General features: G+C 36.8%; 1 protein-coding gene across 1 annotated transcript in view; it reads left to right on the top strand.

Annotated features, from left to right (window-relative positions):
- Positions 1-24,252, top strand: part of PCCA (propionyl-CoA carboxylase subunit alpha) — a 273,726-nt gene that overhangs the window by 87,406 nt on the left and 162,068 nt on the right. The window contains exons 9-12 of the mRNA XM_036392979.2: positions 3,054-3,132; positions 8,809-8,911; positions 13,853-13,947; positions 19,485-19,635. Of these exons, the coding sequence (XP_036248872.1) occupies positions 3,054-3,132; positions 8,809-8,911; positions 13,853-13,947; positions 19,485-19,635 (428 nt within the window). The remainder of the gene's footprint in view (positions 1-3,053; positions 3,133-8,808; positions 8,912-13,852; positions 13,948-19,484; positions 19,636-24,252) is intronic.

Here is a 24,252-nt window from a genome sequence, read left to right as displayed (position 1 = left end):
TTTTAATTTCACATAAAGTGGCATCTAATTTGAGGGAGGGATTGAAAACCTAACACCTACTCAAAAACGTGTCTGCTTTGTGAGTCTTTTCATTGCTGTTGTTGTGGGTACTTACAAATAAGTGTTAGAAATTGTTTGCATGCCTCTCTTCCCACAACTAATCCAACCAATCCATGGGAACATACTTTGGCAATTTTGATTGCTACAAAAATGGAGAGTGTCGAGTACTGCATTATGATCCCAGTATCCTCTACCCAATATGCATGCAAAACTTAAATTTTACAAGGCCTTCCTTTCAGTCTTTGGTAATGGCTAAAGAGCTGCTCTGTAGCTGTGTTCAGCTTAGCTCCCCAAGAGCGAGCAGTGTGTAACCTCATATCTGGGCAAAAGCTCCAGTACCCTTATTTTCAGATGACTGGCTAATTTACATGCTAACATATAAAGGTCTGTTGCAATTTTTCCTCAATCAGAAAAGCTGTATATATTTTTTCAAAACAGGCCTTACTTAATTTTTTTAAAATCTATTTCATTTTTACTTAAATAGTGGCTCTTGGCAGCTGCCTTGCTTACAAGACTTGCTGACATATTATCACTGTATATAAAAGGTGGGAGGGAGTGGAAGCAAAGTGATGCTACACTTGCTGAATGATACAATTAACCCATGTATACTCTCTGATAATTTACCAAGTGAGTTGTGATAGATGAATTACATTTTGAAGCATACAAAGACTTACCAAGGCTCATTTTTGATATGCCTGTTTGTTTTGCTTTGGAAACTAAAGAACAGTAAATTAGGACTAGATTCTGGTTACAAAATTAAAATCAGCAAACCATTCAAGAGACTGATATTGTTAGACTGAAATTGGTAGCATAATTAATGATGATTTTTTCAAATACATATAACACTGAATAACATAGATTAAGTGATGGAAATTGCCTTAGTGCATTTGTCATAATAAGGCATAAAACAATGCTTGTTTTAAAATTTCACTCTTGCAGCTTTTGGGTTGGACAAGGTCTCCAGATGGTGATAGCATTGCCAGGGATTCACTAGTGTTATCCAGTAAAATCTCATTTCTTGCATGGAAGTTATACAAGATGTGCTTTTAGCTTTATTTCAAGATATCCAGTGACTTGTGTAGGAGCCTGGCAGCTGCCAGGGATCTGGAGATGCATCTACAGCATCAATAAAATGCTCTTGTCTAGGTGTTGCATATACTGCATTTCATGAAAATTGGTTGAACTTCGCTGTTGCTGTATGTAATCTAGAATTATTTTGAGTTCACCCCTTAATTTCTGGGATTATAGAGGCCTGGATCAGGTAATTGTTACTCTGTGGCTTCTCCTGTATCCTTCTATGGGCAGTATCAGATACTTCACAAGAAAATCTAAGAGACTCTAGAAAGGTTATTTGCATGGCTCTGTTTGGTCTTAATCTTGTATGTTGTAATGAGAGACTACTTTAGACTCCAAGGCATGGAGATTTATAGCCTTTTGGTAATCCATGCCTATAGGAGCTTGGTTTGTGCTCTACATATGCTTAACTATGACCTCTCTACAGCTTTCAGCCACATGAATGTTTTACAGCCTGGGGTTTCACAGTCTAATAATGTGTTAAGTTGGAAACTATTTTATCGATTCCCACACCCCCCCCACCCCCCCCCCCCTATTTCTTTGTTAATTTAATGTTCTTGTGTACTGTTACTGCTTTTCTGCCTTCCAATCAACACTACTGTTCCTTATGCTTCTGTCATGCCTTTTTTTTTTTTTTAATATCCATTTCAGACTTTTTAAGAAAGCAAAGATTTTCCAGATCTTGCTGGTTTTAATTTTCTTCTCCTGAACCTCCTTTCAGTTAGATCACTGTGAGGAGGACGTGGGAATATTGTACTGCTGTCACTTAACAGAGCAAGAGTAGATCTATATTCCAGAAAGAAACTGTAAATATCAGTAACGCATATGACAGTAGACTGGACCACTTCTAGGAACCATATTCAGTTGTCTCTTTCTGTCCCCAGATCAAAGCCTTTTACACAATATATCTTCAGTTCACAAGGACTGATGGACTCTTCTTGGCAGATGATATCAGATGTTCTCATATTTGCCTAATGTTGTGATTTCCATTAAATATTCTGGAGACCAAAGGCATTAAGAATTTTCTGCTATCCTAGAAATGTCAAAAGCATTTTAATCAGATCCTTGATTTTTAGTTTTCTGCATGTTCCTGTAGAGAAAGGTGAAGTTCTCTGGTATGATGGAATTGTATCTGGAAGTTGCTTTGAATGAAATGATTTGTAATAAAAGATAAACAATCATTACCAAATCTGCATTTAAACTGTGTGCTTTGTTACTGTAATTTTCTAGTTTTCAGAAAAGGAAGATCCTGCCTTATATCCATATTACAGTATCTTGCTCTATGAGTAAGATATTGCTGGTTATGTACAATGCTGACAGATTTATGCTCCTTGTTTTGTGTTTTTTTTTTTTACTACATGTGCATTTGGGGAGAATACTTTTTTAATTGTAAACAAAAGTAATCTGTGTTCTGATACTGTTACATTATATCTAAGCAGCACAGCTCTCAAGCTGCTCTGTTATTTAAAATGTTCCGCACTAGAAGTGTTGATAAAGATACATATTTGTTTACTCAATCTTTAGACTTATTTTATGAAGGTCTACTAATTTTTGCTATTAATTAAAAAAATATTATTTAGGCAGCCACAAAGGAAAAAAAAATATTCCTAAAGAAATGTGAACTTAAAAAGGTCAAATGCCTTACTCATAAATCACTTCATTATTTGGAAATAATTCATTCAGTGTTTTTTTTTGGTATAAATGAATTGGAGAAGACAGCCTTTCTTGGCTGTAGAAATTACTGCACTGACAGCTAAGTTTTGAAAAGAAAAAATTCTCCTCTGTTCTCCCTGCAAACAAAGTGTTTTAATAAACGAAGTTATTGTCTGCTGGCTTTATTGGACATGTGGTCAGTTGTCATGTTCCTCTGACCAACTGAACAAAGTTTGAACTTCTGTCTAATTGTTCCCCGCTGTTAGGCTACCCTGTCATGATCAAGGCCTCAGCAGGTGGTGGTGGGAAAGGCATGAGAATCGCTTGGGATGATGAAGAGACCAGGTGAGATGCTGTCCAAAAGCTTGCCTTGATGAATGCTGCAGTTACTGAAGTCCCATTAAGCCATTGTGAGCTGACAGTTGAGCAGATATGAAATGTTACACAGAGAAATTGGATATTATTTAGTTTTCTCCCTTTAGCATAGCGAGACATATACTTTGGAAGTTTGCATGTACCTATTTCTAATTAATTATTGCATAAACCTTACCTTACAAAACATCATCCATTAATTTGAGTAAAAAACCAACTTTTACAACTGCTGTTAGTCCAATGTTAGACTGTAAATAACATTTTGCTGTATGCCTTTCAGAATGCTGATTTACTAATTTCTCTGTGTTAGGTAGAATATTTATTTGCCCTGATTCACAAACATTAATGCATGCCATTAGTTCTGTTAAAGTTGATGAGTCTGATCATTCATACGTGGGAACACACACGGTGTTACCAGAATGTGCTCTAATAAATTGCATACTTCTGTGTTTAAACCATTTGTATCAGCAAACTATTGTACTTTTGTCTGTTTTGAAACAACACATGTTTCAACGCACAGATGTTTTCATGTCTCTTATTGGTTGTCTGGATCCTGAACATTGCATGATGCTTTGTTGTTGACTCAGAATTTTACAATCCCTTCTCTGCTGATGTTCTGGCAGCGAGGGAGCCCGATTTCAACTCCATGTGCTGCTGATCTTACAGGAACATGTATTTTCTGATTTTTTAAACTTGTAATGAAAAGCCTATTTGATCCAGAATAACGCTGAAGGTTTCCTTTCTGCACGGAGGGAGCAGCACATGTGCTGGAATAAACTCAAAGTACAACTGAAATTTTCATTAGTTTAATTTAGCCACCTGCAATACTTCCCTGCTGTTTTTCTGTCCCCTGTTAAATTTTTGTTTGTCAAAACCTAAAAATTGGATGAAGGAATAATGAATGTCTAGCAGTTAAATTTTAGATTTAAAGAAAACATGATGGGTTTATTTGTACCATGCTCTATGTAGTCCATTTGTATTCAAATCTAAATAGGAAAATAATGTTTTGTGCATTAGAATGAAGATCTAGAATAACCTTCTTTCTTAAAAAGATACTTTGTTTCTACTGCTTTAGAATCCAAAATTGCTGCCTTGATCTTGTGCAGGCAGCAGTTCATCTGTTGGACTTGAAAGGAAGGAGTTCATTTCTTGTTTAGTTCAGAAAGAAGCAAAGAAGCTTGATTAAAGTAACTGTTTTAAAATAAAAGTGGATGTTTTAAAATAAAAATGGATCTAGAGTCATGATTGCTAACTTATTTTGGAGAAAGGCTGTGGTTATGGAAACCACAGCCAGTGCCCAACCACCCTCTGGGTGAAGATTCTCCTTGTTTGAAACATACTTTTGGATTTTCAGACTAGTTGAAAACCTTTCTTGTTTCAACTGGCTTTGTGTACAATAAGGAGCCTTAACTTAATGTGTGGCATGATGGTGGAAATAACCACTGGAAGTGGAAAAGACTGATCTGAGGAACTTAAGTACTACTGTTACAGAATTGTTCTCTGTGGTAACTTACTGCTTCATTTTTCATGTCCCTTATATATGCCAAATGATGACAATTGTTTTAGATCCTCTATTATCTATATAATAATATATGATATATTATTAATATGATAATTATTATTCCTGCTATAGCTAAGATTTCTGTTAATTTTTCAGCTAGTATTTCTAAAAGAAATACTGGTACAGTGTTGTCAATGTTACAATTTGTTTTTTGAAACAGCTGTTCACACGCTCTTTACTGTGGAAGTCTGCAATGTTGACCCCCTCTCTGGGTAGGGCTGCTGTTGTGTTTTTTAAGATCTGAGCCCCTCCCAATCCTCAATTTTATTGCTTTTTTCCGAATTTTGGTCAAGTTCTAGAGTTGAATTTTGTGTACAGTTCAAACCACTGACCCACATCTGAAATTGAAATAGCCTTATGTTCACTTTAATGTAATCCCTAGCTAGATTTCTTGGTTTGGAGAAGTATAATTTAGCATGCCTTTTCTTCACCTAATAGATGCCTACTTGAAATTATATTGAAAATGAAGGGCAGATTTCTGAAAAGCAGTTTACCTTAAGTTCAGGTTGGTAGATTTTTTTTTTTTCTTCAGCCTGAGAAAGTTCTGCTGTGCTCTGTATCTAAAACTATTTTTAACTGAGTCCTTGATCATGCCAACTCTGGTCTTGTATGTGAAGAGCCTCTGTGCTTGCACCCCAGCAAAGCTGATCTGAAAGTACTTTCCAGGCACAGGCAATGTGAAGTTCATGATGCAGTACAGCAGAGCATGACCAGGGCATGTGTCTGACTATCTGCACCTCATCTGTATCATTCCCTCTTTGTGCAGAAACCGAAGGCTTCTTGCTTCCAGTAAGCTCATAGCAATTGGACATCTAACTAAACCTTTAGGCTTCATGGCTCCAAAAGGTGGCCTGGCAGCTCTGAAAAGGAATTAAATTCAGGACTCTGTCTTTTCCAAAGAAGAGACTGAAATTTTCTGGCAGAGGTTGTGATGGGTGTTTGCGTGTGAAGGCACTTACTTGCTTGTAAGTTGAGTGTCAGAGGTCATCATGCAGGAGCTATTGGCCCATGTTTTAAACTCTGTGGATTTGCAGATAGAAATTAGTTTCTTTAGTTAGCAGCTTCAGCTGCAGACATGATAACCTCCAAGTTAGAAATTTGTACTAAATTATTTTTTTAAGAGTTACCTTTGAAAAATTTGGAGATTTGTGTTAGTAATTCCCCCCTATTGTCTTGCCTTCTGTAACTTTTCCTAGATATTGAAGTCTTGCATGCTTAGTGGGTATCTGTTTTGAAAGTTTTTACCAAGGCAGCTTCCAGCAGCAGATGTTTAGAGAGATGATTTTGTTTTTTAACATGTAATAATAGGAAAATGTAAATTGTCCTGTTTCTGAAATTCTTTCTTTGTGCTTATGCCAATTTAATGAATGAAAATCAAACATCTGCTCTCAGATTCCAAGAACTCCTTATAATTTCTGGTCTGTGGTCTTGTGAATGGAAAGAGGAGTGGGACTGGAAGATGTAAATGTGGAATAATAATTAGCAAAATAATTCGGAATCCTCCATCTCCTAAAGCAGAGGGTATATGAAGTGTGTGGTCTAAGAGGACAATGCTTTTTAAAACTCAACATTATTACCTATTACAAGCATAAGCATTAGGTTTATTATCTTCCCAAAGCATTGCATTTGGCATTTCAGAGTGCTGTGCAAAAACAGGAGTGTATGGGCTTGACATCTTTGGTCTGTCCTGCACAGGTATGTGCTGCTCAGGTAAGGGGAAGGAATCTGTTGGATGAGTAAACAACAGTGTTTCCTAAAACCCTATTTTTTAAAAAACCCACACATTCACGTATTCATGCCATCTACATGTGTAAAATGCTGTGACTAGATAATTTTATTGATTTTTTTTTTTTTTAATTTGGAGTTAAGCTGAAGGAATCTATATTGGTTCTGTGTGTGAAGTCAACAACATTTGAGTCTCTGTTGGCAACTTCTTAGGGTTTTAAAGGGCTGCTACTATACTAATGGCTATCAAACATCAACTTTTTAACTAGGTGGCCCTTCTAATGCTGGCCTTGACAAGAAAAAAAAATGTTCTTTTACTATTTCCTGATTCTGAAAACTGAAATTTTACATAATGAGCACAGTCTTTTGTTAGTGTCTGACTGCCTCAAAAGAAAATTGTTTTAATTAAAGCAGCACTGCTGATTTCAGAGCTGGAGGCAGAAAGTTGGCATGGCTGTTTCACTTGAGACAACCACAGGAAGGCTTATGGCAACATCAGTAATGCTTTTGTACAACTTAAACTTCAGTGTGAGTAAATGTACTGTAGGGAGAGAGGTGAACCTTAGAGAGATCCTGTTTTTCCTCTCTATAACTGTGCATGTGTGAAGGGATCTAGAGACATCATCTCATCCAACTTCATCCTCTGAATAGCATCAGCTCTCAGTTTAAATGGATTGCTTAGAGCTCTGCCTGATTTGGTCTTGCATTGAGATTACACAGCCTTCCTATAAAAGAATAAAAGCCTGCTCTGCTTCTTCTTTTAATTTTTTTTTCCTCACATCTATTTGGAATTAATTTTTGTCACTGGCCAATTACAACTGCACAGTTTTGTAAGATAAAACAAGGTCAGAATATCTGAGATATTCATTCCTATTATATGTAATTTAAAAAGATCTGCAGATGTATGGATGAGATGATTAGCCACCTGTCTTTTTTTTTAACAAGTATTGCAGTTTAGATTTCTAATTAGCACACTTCCTTCAGTAAAAGAAAAAGTCAATTGTGAATAATTATGCATAAAACTATGTGACACAAAAATGTTTACAAAACAGAGCCTTTGATATAGGAGTTAAAATAGCTTAAAGGAGCTAAAATAAATAAAGGAGCTAAATAAATCACTTTCAATAAGAAACACTATGTATGGCTGTTTGTTACAGCACTTTTTTTTTTTTTGACAGATCAGGTAGTGCACAGAATCACTACTTTTGATGTCCCTTTTTTCTCTTTACTAGGTAATTAAATATATTGAAGTTAAGTATGAATTTAGGAAAGTTGTATATTAGGTATAATCTCTCAAAATTACAACATGTATTATCCCAAAATGTTGAAGAAAGTGTGAAGATATACTTTTAAATATACACATTTCTCTACTGTAAATTTACCTATTTTGCAAATCTGTGGTCTGGGTTAACTACAGCCAAGACATGGAAAGCATGAAAACTTCAACTCAGTTGTACTGTAGCTCATATTCTGGGCACAGATGTCAGGATGCTGTTTCAGGAGTCAGTCGCACAGAAACTTGGCCAAGCTTTCCATATGTATCAACATGGATGGCACTAATGTGTGATTTACAGAGCTTGTAGAAAATTTCAGTGAAGCCTTTGGGTCCCTGCATTATGCTCTGTCTCACCCTGAGCAAGCTGTTGATAAACTTGTTTGTCAGAGCTTATGACCCAAGGGAGTACTCTTTCTGCTATTAAAGAAAAAATTAATAAATAAAGTAGCTTGCAATATTTATTTTGTTTAACTACAAGTGTAAGAGAAGAAACAGAGGGAAGCATACAGAATGCTCTGTATAACACTCACTTATATTTTAAGGCAGGGAAAAAGTAATAATACAGCTGGTGTCTTCTGTGAGGTCAAATATTGCATCTTTATGTTGTGTTCGGTGGTGGAATTTGCAATGTCTGTAATATTATATTTGCAGTTCTTTAGTGCAGAATTAATCAACTTCTGCTGTTCTTGAGTGTTAAGAGGGCTGCATGCTGGAAGTAATGGTGAACTTCGCCTTTACTTCTGTATAGCAAGTACTTGGTAATCACTGGGTCTTAAAATTCAATTACTTTATTAGTTTTGCAGTAATGAAATACTTAGTTGTAGTAAATGTTCAGGCTTTTTAAACACGCTGAAATTTTTTGTGCATTGAGAATGTTTTGGTTTGATTTGTGGTTGGTTGGGATTTTTTTGACTTAGCCAAAAAAAACGCGAAAAAAAGGATTAATTACAGAATCAACTGCAAATGATATATCTTTGTTTTTGAATGTGTGTTGATTGGTGAAGATTGTTTACTGAAATCAGTAAGTGTTCTTGTATGCTTCAGGACTTCTTAAAACAGATTATTCTTTTTGTTTTCATTATTTAAGGGAAGGTTTTAGGTTTTCATCTCAAGAAGCTGCTTCAAGTTTTGGTGATGATCGCTTACTGATAGAAAAGTTCATTGATAACCCTCGTCACATAGAAATCCAGGTTTGTACTATTATTATTGCTACTAGTAATATTGTGTATTTATTTAATGAGATTTGAACTCATAAATAAATCAAAGTTCAAAATGTTTCAAACACTCCACTAAAAAAGGCCTAGAGTCTTGTGTTTTCCGGTGTCTTGGGTCATTGCTCAAACTACATGGCTATCATGTACAATACAGCCTTCCTGTTTTTATTCCCTAGCCTTTCTTTAGCAGGAAGACTGTGAACTGTGCTCAGTTTGTTGGGGGAGAAAAAAATGTCATCGGCATCTGTCCTGAAGGCTGGAGGTTTGAACTCTGGATCCTGTTGGAGTGCTTGAGTGCAGCAGAGGATGTAGGAGTTCAAGAACTGCCTAATGACGCTTAACAATTTGTTGCCAGGTCTAGGTGGTTCTGTCAGTATTTTGGAATTCTGTTCTGAAGTATCTATTTCTACTTGGCAACTCAAGAGGAGGATTTGTGTCCCATTTTGGGCAGTTTCTGGTTCAAAATCAGGTGTATTCTCTTTAACTTCTGCATTATTTCCATTTCTGTCATTTATTGGATTTAGAGTTAAGTCTGCTGATGCAGAACAAAAGTTGTTTCTTTTAGGCACTAGTCCACAAAATTAAGAATTCAAAATTTGTAATGTTTGATCTTATGTAGGTAGCTGAATTGTGTTTGTCAATAGCCTTGAGGTGTTTCCTGACAAGAAATCTATATGGAGCATATTAATTTCCTCAACAGAAATTTTATTTTTTACACAGAAATTTCATTTACTTTTGTGTGAAATCTAAACCCTTTCTGGGTTGTGGCACGTGGTGGTTGGTTTTTTTTTAATAGTGAGAGCCTCAAGTAGCTCAATAACTGAGTGAAACAACAACAGTAAACTTGATAGTGTGGAATGATTTCTAAGAGAGAAATATTAAACATTTTTCACTCTGCCAGATGTGTGCCCGCAGCCTCACGCTTCCTATGGGGCTAACTTGCAGATCACTGAATTTTAGTTTGGGTTGGAAAGGACCTTGAAAAGCCATTCAGTCCAACCCCCTGCAATGAGCAGGGACATCTTCAACTAGATCAGGCTGCCCAGAGCCCTGTCCAACCTGATCTTGAATGCTTCTGGGGATGAGCCATCTGCCACCTCTCTGGGTAACCTGTTCTGTTGTTTCACCACACCCATAACGAAAGATTTCTCCCTTATATCTAGTCTAAATCTATTGTTTTGGAGTTTAAAGCCATTACCCCTTTTCCTGACACTATAGGCCCTGCTAAAATGTTTGTCTTCATCTTTATCAGCCTCGTCTAAGTACTGAAAAGCTGCAAGTTAGATCTCCCCAGAGCCTTCTTTTTTCCAGGCTGATCTACTCCAAATCTCTCAGCCCTTCCTTACAGCAGAGGTGTTCAGTCCCTCTGATAATTTTTGTGGCTCTACTCTGGACCTGTCCCGAGAGGCCCATGTCTTTCCTGTACTGAGGGCTCCAGAGCTGGCTGTTGTGCTCCTGGTGTGGTCTCAGCAGAGAGGAGTAGAAGGGAGAAGGGAAGAAGGAAGAGTGAAATAAAGTAATGGTCTGTAAACAGTCTAACAGCAAAATGAAGAAGCAGTGTAAAAATGAAACCTTATTCTCTATTGAAAAGTCATTGAAAGGTGCATAGTGAACTCAGTTTCAGCATTGATTTAGGGTTCAAAGAGGTCAGATTGCTAGAGCATCTTTCTGTATTCTCTTGCTATGGCTAATAATTTTTGGCTACGTATATCTTTTTTTTTTTTTTTTTTGTCTGTGCGGATCAGTACACCTTAGAGATCTCTTTCAGTCCTTGCAGATTTGGGAGATTCAGCAGGTTCCTACTGATTCTTCAATGAGAAAAGTTGGATGAGATTGGTTCCTCCGTACTTCTATGAGTTTGGGGCAGTATTTACATTGTCTTGATTACTTTGGGTTTAAAAAAGGGTTAACCCAAAAAATTAAGTAGTGCTGTATTTAGGAACAGATGAATAAGTTCAATAAAATGGCTTTGCTATTAATAATTTATAGTTTTATTTATAATGGGTATACAGTGAATGTTGTTTTCCTTATAGAAGCACTTTGATGGTACCTTTTAACAATATCATAGCATATCATTTTAACTTCATGTTCTAATCAGCTTTAGGACGTTGACCTTGGTTCATTTTCAAACTGCTGAATATACAAACAATTTGAGACCAGATGCCAAATATTTATTAATTTAGCAGTGACTTTTAAATAGAACTTTTTTTAGCTTTCTTATATTTCTCCAAAGCACTGGTACTAAAAATTGTTAAATAAGAAGTTTCCTGTGTCTAGCTATAAAACAATCACTTTGTAAAACATGAGAAAAGACTAAAACAATTAACAGGAAAATAGAGTCCAAATACACTTTATGCTTGAACTGATTTGAAGTCTTGTTCTCCTGAAGTATCTGATAAAAAGTTTAAAGTAAGAGTACATGGAATGTCTACTACTTGGCCAGACAACAGTTCTACAACTGGAAACAGCATTTAGCTGAATCATGTAGGAGGGATTCCACTACATAATATTTAATTAATTTTATTATTACAAATGCATGTAGATGTACATAGCATATACTGATGTCCTAATCATCTAATCCTGCAAAATGGGACATTTTCTGTTATGATGTTTAGATAATAGAAACCAAAGCTGTAGCTGGGACATGCATTTTTTGTGAGATGTGTACTGGATCTCACAACATCTCATTGATGATGATTTTGGAATGCTGCAAATATCTTCTGAAATACAATTGTTTTATGGCTAGTTTCTTTTACTGGAAACAATGGACGCAGAATAAAAAAATGCTGGATGTTGCTGGCTTATTCTATTTGTAATTACTTTCTCATAGTAAATGTTCATGCATGTCTTTTTTTTCCATTAACTAATAATAGGAAAATACTTCTTTTAAGATCCAGGTTCCTGAAATTTAGTAGGATATGAGAAAAGTCCTGAAGTGGAAAAAAAAATTACTGCTTGGATTGAAAAAATGTATTATCCTTTTCTGAAAAATACAGAGAGAGAGGAGAGAAGCACAATGACCAGTTTTTATTGTAATGTTCCAATATTTTTTGTTTGTTTTGATGAGACAGAATTCTGTGGAAAGTTGTAGGCCTTTCTAACAGTGAAGCAGAAGTGCTCACAAGGAATCATTCTGCTTACAGGACAGTGATTTTACCATCAAGTACCATGCTATGCTCTAGAGGTACTGCTTTAATACTAAAATAACCCCCACAAAAAAGTAGTCCAAAGATCTTTGTACCTTCCCAACGATTTCTTGTAGGGCCCCATGAGTTTATAGAGCTCCCCTCATCTGGATTGGATGGGTGAGCACTTAGGTAGGAAGCACCTGATTTTATTTCCCCTTTCCCTTCCCCTTTCCCCGCTGTTCTTTGTGTTGAGTCCCTTGCTAGGGAATCTAGCAGTTGGCTGGAGCATCCTGGTGCTACTGCTGCTGCTGAACCTCCCTCTGGACAGGAAAGAGGGCTCTGGCAAGTGCTGTAGTTTGGAAAATCCTAAAATTGTCAGTCTTCTAGACTCCTTTTTTCACTAGAAAGCTCCATAAATTTGTGGGAGTACAACAGAATTTTTGAGGAGGGAAAACATCTGATCTTAGAGGGCACAGAGCACCCTGGATCTGATGCTGCACAGTGCACATAAGTTGTCTTCATGAGTTCACTGCCTTGTTTTCAGTCACATCTACCCAGATTTTTCACGCCTTAGCAACCATTGGTGTCATAGATGCAGGAATTCATCTTGCCTTGTGCCATACTTGCTCTGTGGTGCTAAAAGGAATAATAATACAGATTCGTTGTCACAAATGTGAGTAGATATGGTTGAGTTCACACGGTTTGAGGAAGATTGTCTCCTTGTTTTGTCTTGTCGGTTTTCAGTGTAGGACCGAGCTATTAAAGAATGAAGCATGAATATTGGCATGGGTTCCCGCAGATCAGAGCAGGAAGATAGATGGAAAAAAAATGGGTTAGAAGAAAAATTTTATAAGGAAGAAAGGGAGCAGGTGTGGTCTGTATTAAAAGAAATTGTTCTAAGAATAAGTGTAGACTTATCATCGTAAGATGGGAAGAAGTCTACTTGAATCTTCAAATCTAGTATTTGTTATTGGAAATGGCTGCATCATACCATCAATTTCATAAAGGGACAGAGTTCCTTTTCTTACTTTCCCCTCTAGTTTGAAATTGAGGAATCAATTAAGAGTTCTGCTATGCTCAACTTGTGGGCTTTTTTCTAGCATGTAATTTATGTAGTTGAATCTAGATACTTGATTTTTTTTACCTCTTCCATGAACTGAAGCTGCAGCCAAGAACTGTAGTTATTGATTTTTTTAAAAAATGTCTCGAAACTACTGCTTTTATTTCCTTTGAAAGTACTGAGGGAGGTGCAAATATTGTTCTCCTTAATGAAGGATAGCAAAGTTTCTGAATTTTTTTTTTCATTAAAGACAGGGCATTGTGGTTTGCCTACTAAGAAAGCTCCATTAGACATTTCTTCTGAATGCTTTTGTGTGTAATTCAGGAGCAAAATTTGGCACCCTTTGAGATTTTTTTTGTTGATGCAATATTTTGCTTTTGTGTAATTTTGTAATGCAGTGCAATTTCAAATGCTTGAAAATGTAGTTTTAATCTTATTTCAGCCTTTTGTAAGAAGATCCCTAATATTCAGAAATAAAATTTTGAAGTGAGAGGGTGTTTTGCTATGTACATGCTCTACATAGAGGCTTTAGAATAGTCCTACTCAAAATTTGAAGGAATGTTCAATTAGTATGCCACATACAATTAATTTCCTACATGAGCTTTTCCCCCCCAAGCTTTATTTTTAGATTGGGAAAAAAACCCAAACCCTAAATACTGCATAACAGTATTATGCCAAAAGACCATATGCTTACATCTGTTTGTTAATAGCAGTGTGTTATTGTTTCAGGTTTTGGCAGATAAACATGGCAATGCCTTGTGGTTGAATGAAAGAGAATGCTCCATTCAAAGGAGAAACCAGAAGGTTGTGGAGGAAGCACCAAGGTGCGTATACTGGATTCTTGATGTGGCTTCATAGTAACTGAAAGCACTTTTGGAAGCCTGCTGGTTCTATTTATTGCACAAACGCAGGAAATTTTTGTTCTATTAAAAAGCACAAAGAAAATAAATGTTTGTTACAGTCATTTGACCATACTGCAGTTTTGATGTTGTTCTTGAGGGTGTTTTGATTTTGCTTTACAGAGTCTTTCTATAAGAAAACTAGTGTTGTGTAGTTAATTTTTAAAATGATCATGTATAAAATGGATTTGGATCTTACCAATCTACTGTATGTGGTATGGTTTTGTGTATACTTTGTCAAGTAAAATATGAAGTAAGTATGAATTTTACCACAGATACAGGTATTTGACTGTTAGAGTAATTGTAGAGTCACATAATACTGTATATTTCCATTTGAATTAGAATATGAAGTACAAAATACTCTGCATCACTTTTAGTATCATTCATGGTAGTGAACTAGAGATGTAGGTGTCTAGTAACTCAAAAGTGCAAAATTGTTTTAATCTTACTGGTTTAATGTGAAGTTGAAATTCCTTGCTGCTATGCAAGAAATGGCCTTGCTGTGTTTTCTGTTGCATAGCAGTCATCAGGGAATAAGTGTATGAAAAGGGCAGCAAGAAATTCTGATTTCAGAAAGGCAGACACAGGTATACCACTGCTTGTGGGAATTACCAGTGTAATATATTCAGCAGCTGGAATGGGTTTGCCATATTTTTTTATAGCACAGAACTATGTGATGCCACAGTTTGGGATGTGAGTAAAAGCACATCATCCAAATGACATTTCTTTAGAGGTTCCTTATTAGTTAATGTTGAATCATAATTGCAGGACTGCCACTGTTTGGCCTATATTTTAAATAAAAGAACAAAGTTTAAATCTGAAGATACAAATCCACTTATAAATGCTTCCTTCTAGTGCTTGTGGATTTCTTGGAATCTTATGCTGCTTATGTCTAAAGATCTTACTGTGTTGTTGTGGAAAGTGAGTACTTCAGGTCCTGATATAACGTGCATGCGCACGTATGTGTACCTAAGCACTTAAATGAGTTGTATCTTCTTCCTCATGAGTATGTGTAAGACAATGCCTGCTATTCCTGCCTGCTCCTTCTCCATGCCGGTGGTCAATTAAAGTGGTGTGATACATCTTTCTCTCACCAGCCAAAGTGTTTTCTTTCATCAGAAATGCCAACCTTTTAACTTTCTTGGGCTTCTCTGTTGGAGTTGCCAGTAAGTTGTCTCATCCCCTCCTATGACCCTCCAAGAATGTACGCACGTTAATGACTTCCAAAATTTGGCATGAAAACTTTTCTTCCTTTTTGTTGAATGTTTTAGACTCTGCCAGACTTCTGCTGGCAGCTTTGGAAGTGTTACCTGCCTTGTAGCCACTTGCACTTGGCTGCAGAATCCATTAATTTTCAAAGGGTTACAAGACTTGGAGATAAGCAGAGCACTAACTTCTCTGAGACACCAGAGAGACCCTAAAACCTCAAATTAACCCTTCCTGTAAATGCTGTTTCAGTTTGATAGCTTAAGGACTCCTGGACACACCTCTTCTGGTATGGCTGGATGTAGGAAATACTGTCCTCTTTTCTCCTGTTTTAAATGGTAGCTGCTATTAAGAACTCTGAGATAGGTCAAGCCTTTTTATTTTCTTTCATGAGGCCTGGGAGATAGGGATGTTGTGGGCTAAAAAGTTTTTTTGTCTTTTGGACAATTTAGGGCTTTTAACATTCGCCTCATCTCATGCCTTTTTTTATTTACTCTATTATGATGGTATTTTCCTAAATGTCTAAGTCAGGAGACTGAGGGCCTCTTGGCTTTGAGAGTAACTTATGATTTTCTTAAAGCTAAGTCTGCAGCTGCTGAACTTATCCATACGGGATCATTTTGTGTTTGTATCTCTAGCTCTCCTAGGGAAGTTTAGCCTTATGTTAAAACAAACAAACAGCGAACAAAACCCCCTCTTTTGAGGAGAGAAACCCATTCAGTTCACACACTGAGGTTACAATATTCAAGGGACCCCTGGTGTTCATGGTGGTCAATCCACCAGATTGAAACAGGAGACAAAAACTTCACTTGTACCATTTTCACATGGTGAGTTTCACATGAATTGTTGTTCCCTCTGTTTTGGGAACCACAGACAATAAGATACATCCAACCATCTCTAGTTTTTTAGTTTGTGCTTGGCAAAGTTAGTGGTGCACAAAGCTTCCAGTGATGTACCATAATTTTATCTGCTTCTACTTTTCTACTTTTTTTTTGGATATGATGTTGTCTTCTCATTTCACAGAGGCTGACACTTAGAGATGAGTGACATAAGTGGCATTTAATAGTCCTAGTGTTGTTTCTTAGTTGAGGTTTTTGTTCTTCAACTGCCCAAATTCTTCCCTGTTCATTTTCACAGACAGTTGCCGTGAGACACTGTACTTTGGCAAGAAAAAATACAAAGGTGTGGCTCTATTTTCCTGTCTGCTGGAGTGATTAATAAGAGATTTTTTCCCATATGGAAAGACAAGGCCTATGGGTTTATCAGAAAACCCATGGATCCTTTGGGATTAATCAAAATTAAATGCACAAGAGTATTAACTGACATCCTACTAAATAATTGGAGTAGTAACTCAGAGGAGTGCTCTAAAACTTTACTTTGCTGAGCACGTGTCCTATCTAACCTATCTAACAATTTCTGAGCCTGTTAAAACCTCTTAAAGCGCTGCAAATTTGTCTCACCACTTGTGTGAAACGAAGGGTACTCTGTTCATTTGAATGAATGTATATAGGCAGGAACTTAGCAGAAAGGTGCATTATTGAATTAGACTCTATCTACAAGTTCTCCTTAGAGTTGTTATGCATATATATGTGTCAGACTCTACATTTCTTCTCATTGTCTACAAATCCTTGAAGTATTTTGGGTTAAGAGAAGTGTGAACCTGTTCTGTTTGTGACTGTATGTGTGATTCATAGGTGGGCACCATTTAGATGTGGGGCAGAACTGTGTACTCCAATCCTTTAGCCTGTTTATGCCCATGGTCTCATAGTACATAGTGAACATCTCAAAGGGTAATGTTTTGTGTAGATAAGTAATTTTTTTAAACAAGCAATATCCTTGAAGCAGGGAAGCTAACCTTGACATTTAGAAAATTGAGGTTCACCATGGCAGTGTGGTGGAATCTTCAGATGAAGGGTAAGTGTTATTGATCACTTAATTATTTTTTTGTCCAAACTGAGCAGTTACTTTCCACTGATGGTGTAACTGTATTTTTCAAAATCTCAACTTTGTCTGTGAGTGAAGGTGATAGGGATATTTTGGGAAACCTTACCTGATGAACTAGAAGTGGAGAGATAACGTCTTGCCCATGTGGGTCATTTCCCTGGCTGTAGAGACAAAGTGACAAACCAATTGTATTCCCTTTGATTAACTTTACAATAACTTGATGAAGGTCTTATGAATAAAGTGTCATCTCTGATTTATTTTTTCTTTTTGATGCTTTTATTTTGTGAATACTTTTAAATTTTTTTGTGGTAACTTTTGTGCTGCCATAGGAGCTGTTTGGTCTAAAGAAAAACAGGTGTATGTGTGAGAAAAAGTTTTGAAGTCAGGTTTAAAATGCTATGTTTTCAAGTGATGCCTAATTAGACTGGAGAAGAATTTTCTTGGTTATCAAAAGTGCATTGTTAAAAAAGGGAGAAACAATGTGTTTGAAAGATAAAGCAGTAGAGGGGAATATGAAAACTTTGGTTAATTAACCAAGCCAATGGTAGGGATGATCCAGTCATTTCAGAGTGTAAAGCTTAACTGTATGGCAGAGATCAAGTTTAGCAATGTGAAACCTGTGTTCCATTCTCTGCCTGCAGCAGGAGGTGAACAGTGAGATCTCAGACTTACATTTAAAAAGTACAGGGAAGACACCACTGTAATGAAGGGGAGCAACTCTTACATCTATATGAGAAGTAATAATGGTTATTCTAGAAATGGACTATGAAGCTGATACTGAGAATGTTTTGTTCTTTATAAGCCACTCATTGACCTTTCTTGATCAAAGCCCTGCAGAAATTACTGAATTATAGTTCATTTCATGTAATGTATTATCCTCTTACTATATCAAAATAAGAAATATTATTAAACTATTTCCCATTTACCAGTGCCTGTTCTTATGACACAGTTTTTGTGTCTTCTGATCTTCCCTTTCATCTGATGTAGGATCTCATACAGCTTTCTTGAATGAGACTTGACTTCCTTTTCATGTTGGTCTCATTGTTTGCCAAGAAAGAAATTTTTTCCTAAAATCTGAAAACGCCTGCCATATGGTCCATCAGAATCTGCCTGTGTGGGCACTGGAAGGACAGAGATGTGAAGTAGCATTTTTCTAGTAAAAAAAATTATTCCACCGTCTCCCACTTTGCCTAGATATTTGCTCACTTCTTGTGTCGTGTCAAATATGGTTTGTTGTGGCAGAAGTCTCTAGCTGTTCTGTGGGTTCAGTGAAAAACACCACAGTAAGTGCTGGAAGATAAGTCCTGCTCAGCACTGGCTTCTGTGTGAGAGCAGTCTGGGGCTCTAGATGGACCTTCACTGGATTTGAGGCCACTTTAGATAGGTGAGGGCTCCTGATTGCTCCTTTGCAGAATAAGGGCCCACTGTTCAAGCCATCTCAAGAAATGTATAACACTTGGTGGTTTTGTTTTACAGAGTAACTTAGAGGCAAGGTAGAAGTGACTGTCTATTCCCTTGCAAAAGTACTTTAAAAATGACAGCTGAGTTATGTACCTAATGTGAGTCAAAACAGAAATATAATAAGTGTAGCTACAAGCTTATGTAAGATGAATAGCGACATGTTCTTTCACTGAAAAATCAATGTATTAAGTTGAGGGGCAACTGGTTTCAAGACTTTGGTGGAATACCACAGAAATACATATCTATCTATCCATCTATCTATCTAATCTGCATAGGTTAATCTAAATCTGAATTTATGGTACAGAAGAGAGTAACAAGCAAAATGTGTTGCTTCCAGAAAGACTTCAGAGTCTTTTGATTCACTGGCCCAGTGGAAGTTGTGGAATGCTCTCCTAGAATGAGGGACCTTGGCATTTGGGCAGTGTTCACAGTGGCTCCCAAGGTGGTAGCTGAGCTGCTCTTTGGGTGCCCTTGAGTGTGTCCAAGATTTGTGGAAAAGAATGTATTGCAATTAATGTGGATAATAAGTATGTCTTCTAAGATTGCATTGTTTTGTATGTCCTTTTTTCATTTAATTTGCATTATTTTAGCTCTCACTGTTTAAAGAGTGTTGTTTTATATTTTAGAGAATATGGTTATTAATCCTGAATTTCCTGTATGCTAGCAGTAATTGTGAAGCATGCAGTGTATCCATTTAGGGACAATATAAAGACCTACATTTGACAGTCTTGACGTGTTTTCATAACTTTAATAATGGTGCTGTCCTCTTTTGACCATAGTTTAAACAGAAAAGCAAATGATAGAATGATTTTAATTTTTTAACTAAAAAAAAAATTGTTTCTATATTGCAGCACTTTTCTAGACCCTGAAACTCGAAAAGCAATGGGAGAACAAGCAGTAGCTCTTGCCAAAGCAGTAAAGTATTCCTCTGCTGGAACAGTAGAATTCCTTGTAGACTCCAGTAAGAATTTCTACTTCTTGGAAATGAATACTAGACTTCAGGTAAGAAAAACAACTCTTCAGATTCAGAAAAGTGTTATTTAAATAAACAGACCATAACCTTCTGCCATATTTAAAGGTCTGTTCCTGCAAAGATTTAAACATAAGTCTCTTGATGCATGTGAGCACTTCCCACTGAACTTAAAAGATCTACTCACTGAAAAGATCTACTCACATAAGCCTGCCTATGCAAGACTTTGCAGCAGTGAGCCCTTGCACAGCACTCAAGTAAATGTTCAGAGCTTTTTCTCTTTGTTACACTTGACCTAAAGACCTTGCAAAAGGTCACTGCTAAGTGCCACTGTGAGTTCACAGTAAGTGGCTAGCCCCTGTGCTCTGAGGTTTTCCTGAAGCCTACTGGTCCCTGAAGTTTCTTTCTTATTTTTTATACTTTGGTGATCACTTGCTGAGTTTCTCTAGGAGTGTGATTGAAACAATATGTGTATATGAGCAATAAAGCACTAAGCAATCTGCATATGATTGAAATTGTGACTTGAATGCAACTGTGTAAAAACCATCCTGACAAGGTGAAGGATTTTTGTGACAATTCATGTAGTCAGTTCTAATGTACACTGCAAGTGAAGAGATGAACCCCTCTACCACTTTTTTGACTGCTTGATGGATTGCTTGTCATAAGCTAAGAAAGCAAGTATATAACTTGAAGTCTGGATATCATTCTTGAAGACCAGAAGAGTGTTCAGCTTGTAAGCGCGTCCATTCTGTTGCCTTTATCCTCCTTTTCTCGCTTTGTTAAATAACACCAGAAAGACTGAAATGTGGAATCAAGCACCAGTTTGATAAGCTTCCCATTCTGTTTTAGCTGCATTTTATTAGGGTTATGTCCTGTGTGCTGCTTGTATGTGATAGAACATATATGAGATCCTCTGACATCTTTGCATGACCTTATGTAATAACTGGGTAAATTTATGATTAGGTAAGTTTATGCTTTGGGTAAAGAAACTAAAGAGTGTTTGGGGAATGTTATGATCTTCTGTGCCAGGGGAAGACTGGCGGTAAATTTTTTCTTGCCTTGCAGGACAGCAATGGTTTTGGAATTAGCCATGACAGTCACTTCACATGCCTTTGCTAGGCACTATCAGGTCCACCTTAGATTCAGTGAGAGGGAGTGGTGGTTAATGGCAATGTATAGTTCATTAAAATATTATGAATAATTCTCTCACTTTGGTCATATTCTTTACACTTTCCTCCATCTTGTAGTTTTTGAGCCAATGTTTCTTCAGTGACTCCACATTCTTGTTTACATAGAAGAAAATTAATTTATGGTTTTCTGCATAATCCACTAGAACTTCAAAACCATTTCCTTGCTGTAGTATTATTGAACATGAGTTCTTAAATGGGATTAGTGATGGAATATCCTTGGACTCCTTTTTGTGGGCTGTTTTTAAGACTTTCTTTGCTGTTTTGCAGTGTCTTCACCCTGCAATACTCACTGGTACGTGTTTATAGTCTCAAATTTCTCAGGTTTCCACATAGACAGGAAGAAAGCTTTCACAATTCCATGTTTAAGGACTTTGTACTCCTTTTGAAATATAGCCTAAGCAGTTTGACAATCCCCTGTAATAGCAAACTCATTTTTTCCAACTCTTAAAGCAATTTACTAATCTTAAATTAGAGTACTTGTTTAGATATTCTCTACCTCTTCTATCCTGTCTTTGTATTGTTTCTGATTAGCATTTTATCTTGAGTCTGGAGTAGTAATTGTCTCTGATTTTTCCCCAGTCTTACCCAATTGATTTCTTGCTTCTCCCAAGTCTCAAGATTTACTTTCTGTTCAGCTAACAGTTATGCAACTAATGTAATATAGTTATTCCCTACTGTTAAGAGCCAAACCTAGAAACTCTACTGGAGCTTGTCCAGCTTTTACTTCAGACCAGGATAGTCTCCAGATGTTCCTGTATTGCTTCAGTCTTTCTTTTTCCTTTTGCATCTCCTAACTGTGATCAGTGTCTTGCCTTGTTCTTGCTGAACACTCCACAGCTGGAAGAGCTTTCCAAAATGATAGGTGTTTGATCCATAAATGATCCTCTTAAGATATTTGTCAGTGTGCATTAGACACAGTTACCTGTCACCATCATCAGAACATTTCTACTAAATTATGCATTTTGTGTCTGTTTTAATGTTTCAGCAATCTCTGATCAGATCGCTGTCGCATTTTTAGTTTAGATACAGACTTCAGAATATACTTGCTACCTAAACTGTGTCCAGTATTTTGCACTGCATGTTGATATCTCCCCTCCCTCCCTCTGGTGTATCTTTTGGATGCCTTTCAGTCTTTCTGGTATATTATTTTGCAGTAATCAGAGTTGTATTATTATTTTGCTGTTTTTTTGCGGACTCTTTGGGAATATACCTTTTCTTTGTATAGTTACACAAAAGAAGTGTAAATAGCACCTTGAAGGAAGTTGATATTTTATTTAGGTTTTGTTTTAAGTTCTGCTGCAATACTATACAAGACTGGGAAGCAAAAGAAAATTGGTGAATCAGCTCCATTGTGTCTTTTGTATGGTACACAAATTTGTTACAGATGTTTTACTGCCTCTAAGTGATTCAGCTAGGATAGCTTATTATTTGCTGTTGGCAATGTTCTTTTGTTGTATTTGCCTTTCTTCCATCTTTGAGGCTAGCTCTGGTAAGTATGAGACATAAGATTGAGGATTGTATGATTGCATAGTAAAACTAGTTCCTACTTTCCACAAAAGGACATAGAGATGTCTGTCCTAGAAGCTCGCAGAGAACTGGGCAGTTTTGCAGTGGTTTTCAGGCAGTTACCACTGTTGAAGTTGAGGCAGACCAGATGTTGAATATCTGATTCTTTTTAGTTGCTCATAGTGTGGTATGTTTTCTGTTGCCTAGTTGTCATCAGTCTAATCAAGGGCATTCCTGGTCCAGAACAACTTATCAAGAGCTTTGCAATCAATACAAAGTTTCTGACCCCTTAGACTGATAGCCTTTCTGGCTTCCAAGTTATGTTAAAATCTCCTAAGGTACTTCAGAAGTGCTGGCTTTCACCAGAAAAGTTTCTTCTTTTCTTCACTGGAAGAATAGATGTTGTTTCTCTTGGACTTTATATGAAGAAAGTCTATGGTCCGTACTTAAAAATATCTCTTAATACATTTGTGTGTGGTGTAGCTAAGCCTCATACATGTGAAACACTGACAGCAAAGGGAAAATTTCCCATATTTTAGATGTTTGTATTACCTTGAAATGAGAAACATCTCTTGTTGGCTAGAGAAACACTGAGAAATGTACAATGAGTGATGTGAATTGAGCACTTGCAATCAATACAATTGGTATGTTTGTGTCTCAGGCCTGTTCCCAACCTTATGCCTCCCTCATGAGCTGTGAGATTTAAATAACATGTGAGTACTCCCTTCCTCCTCAAAATGTAACTGAATTTGCTTAATGTAATTGAAAAGATAATATGTGTAGATTGGAGTTGAGAAATATGGTAATTTCAATGGGTTTTCTCTTCATGTGTCAGTTTGAGTATTTTTGTCACAACTTTTTAGGAAATAAAAATTAATTTTGTAGAATAATCTCATGTATTTGTGAGAGATTTGCTAAGAGCAAATGGCATACATATGTTTTTAGTTTACAGTGAGTTGTCAAAAGAATATTTTATGTATATGTTTTTAAAGTAACTTGATTCGAAGGCATAAAGTGTAAGGTAAGTAACCTTCCACAGACCTATAAAACATTACCCAGTGCTAAGACTTTTGTTTATCACTTTCTGGGTTTTCATCAGATTTTACTGACCTTTGGAAAATTATGTATTCCAGAGAGTTGTCTTTTTGCAAAACTGGCTATGACTAGTGTAAGACACGGGAAGAATTTTTACATGCAACATGTCTTCCCTTCTCGTGTTTGTCCACCCATGAAAATATAAAAAGCATGGTAGGAAAATGTCTAAAAGTTGATAGAAATACTGTTGCAGATGCTTTGGAGCTCCACTGCTTATAAACTCCTGGTTCTCACAGCCTCTTAATTGTATTCTTTGCTCATCACCAGTCGGCACCTGCTATGTGTTTGCTTAGTGAAGGGTATTAGTGCTGGAAAATATTGTAGCTGTGTTATATGTAGCAGTAAGAACAAAATACAAATAGCAAAGTGATGAGCTGAGTCCAGATTGCCACCTAAAGCCACAGAGAACTGATGATTTTGGTATCTACAGCAGAGCCATGGGATGGCAAGCAGTGATCTTGCTGTCTTGGTTGCGCAGAGCTGCCTGGAGGATGACTTGTGATAGGTGGGCAGGAGAATGGGAGCAGAGAAACAGGCTGTCAGGAGTTAGAGGAGTAGATTTCTGTGAAGTCAGAATGGTGGGATTTCAAAGTAAATCTGTACTGTTTCTGCTGTTTGCCAAGACTTCATATTTCTTAATACTGGATTCTTGTTTTACTGTGACAGCACTTTGCTTCAGTCATTTTAAATAGTCTAACAAACAGTGTCAGATGGTAAGGACTTTCAATTGCTGCTAACCTGGGCTGAATTTGAACTACTGACCTAAAGGTGAAAGGTCTCTTATCCCATTACCAATCTGCTAAGCCCACCAGAACCCATTCTGCGCACAGTTTATACCAGCTGTTCATGTCCATTTTT

Source organism: Molothrus ater, chromosome 2, assembly GCF_012460135.2.
Source record: "Molothrus ater isolate BHLD 08-10-18 breed brown headed cowbird chromosome 2, BPBGC_Mater_1.1, whole genome shotgun sequence".
In the NCBI taxonomy this organism is placed as follows: domain Eukaryota; kingdom Metazoa; phylum Chordata; class Aves; order Passeriformes; family Icteridae; genus Molothrus; species Molothrus ater.
Note: the sequence above shows the minus strand (reverse complement) of the source record. Positions and strands in the feature narration are given on the sequence as shown.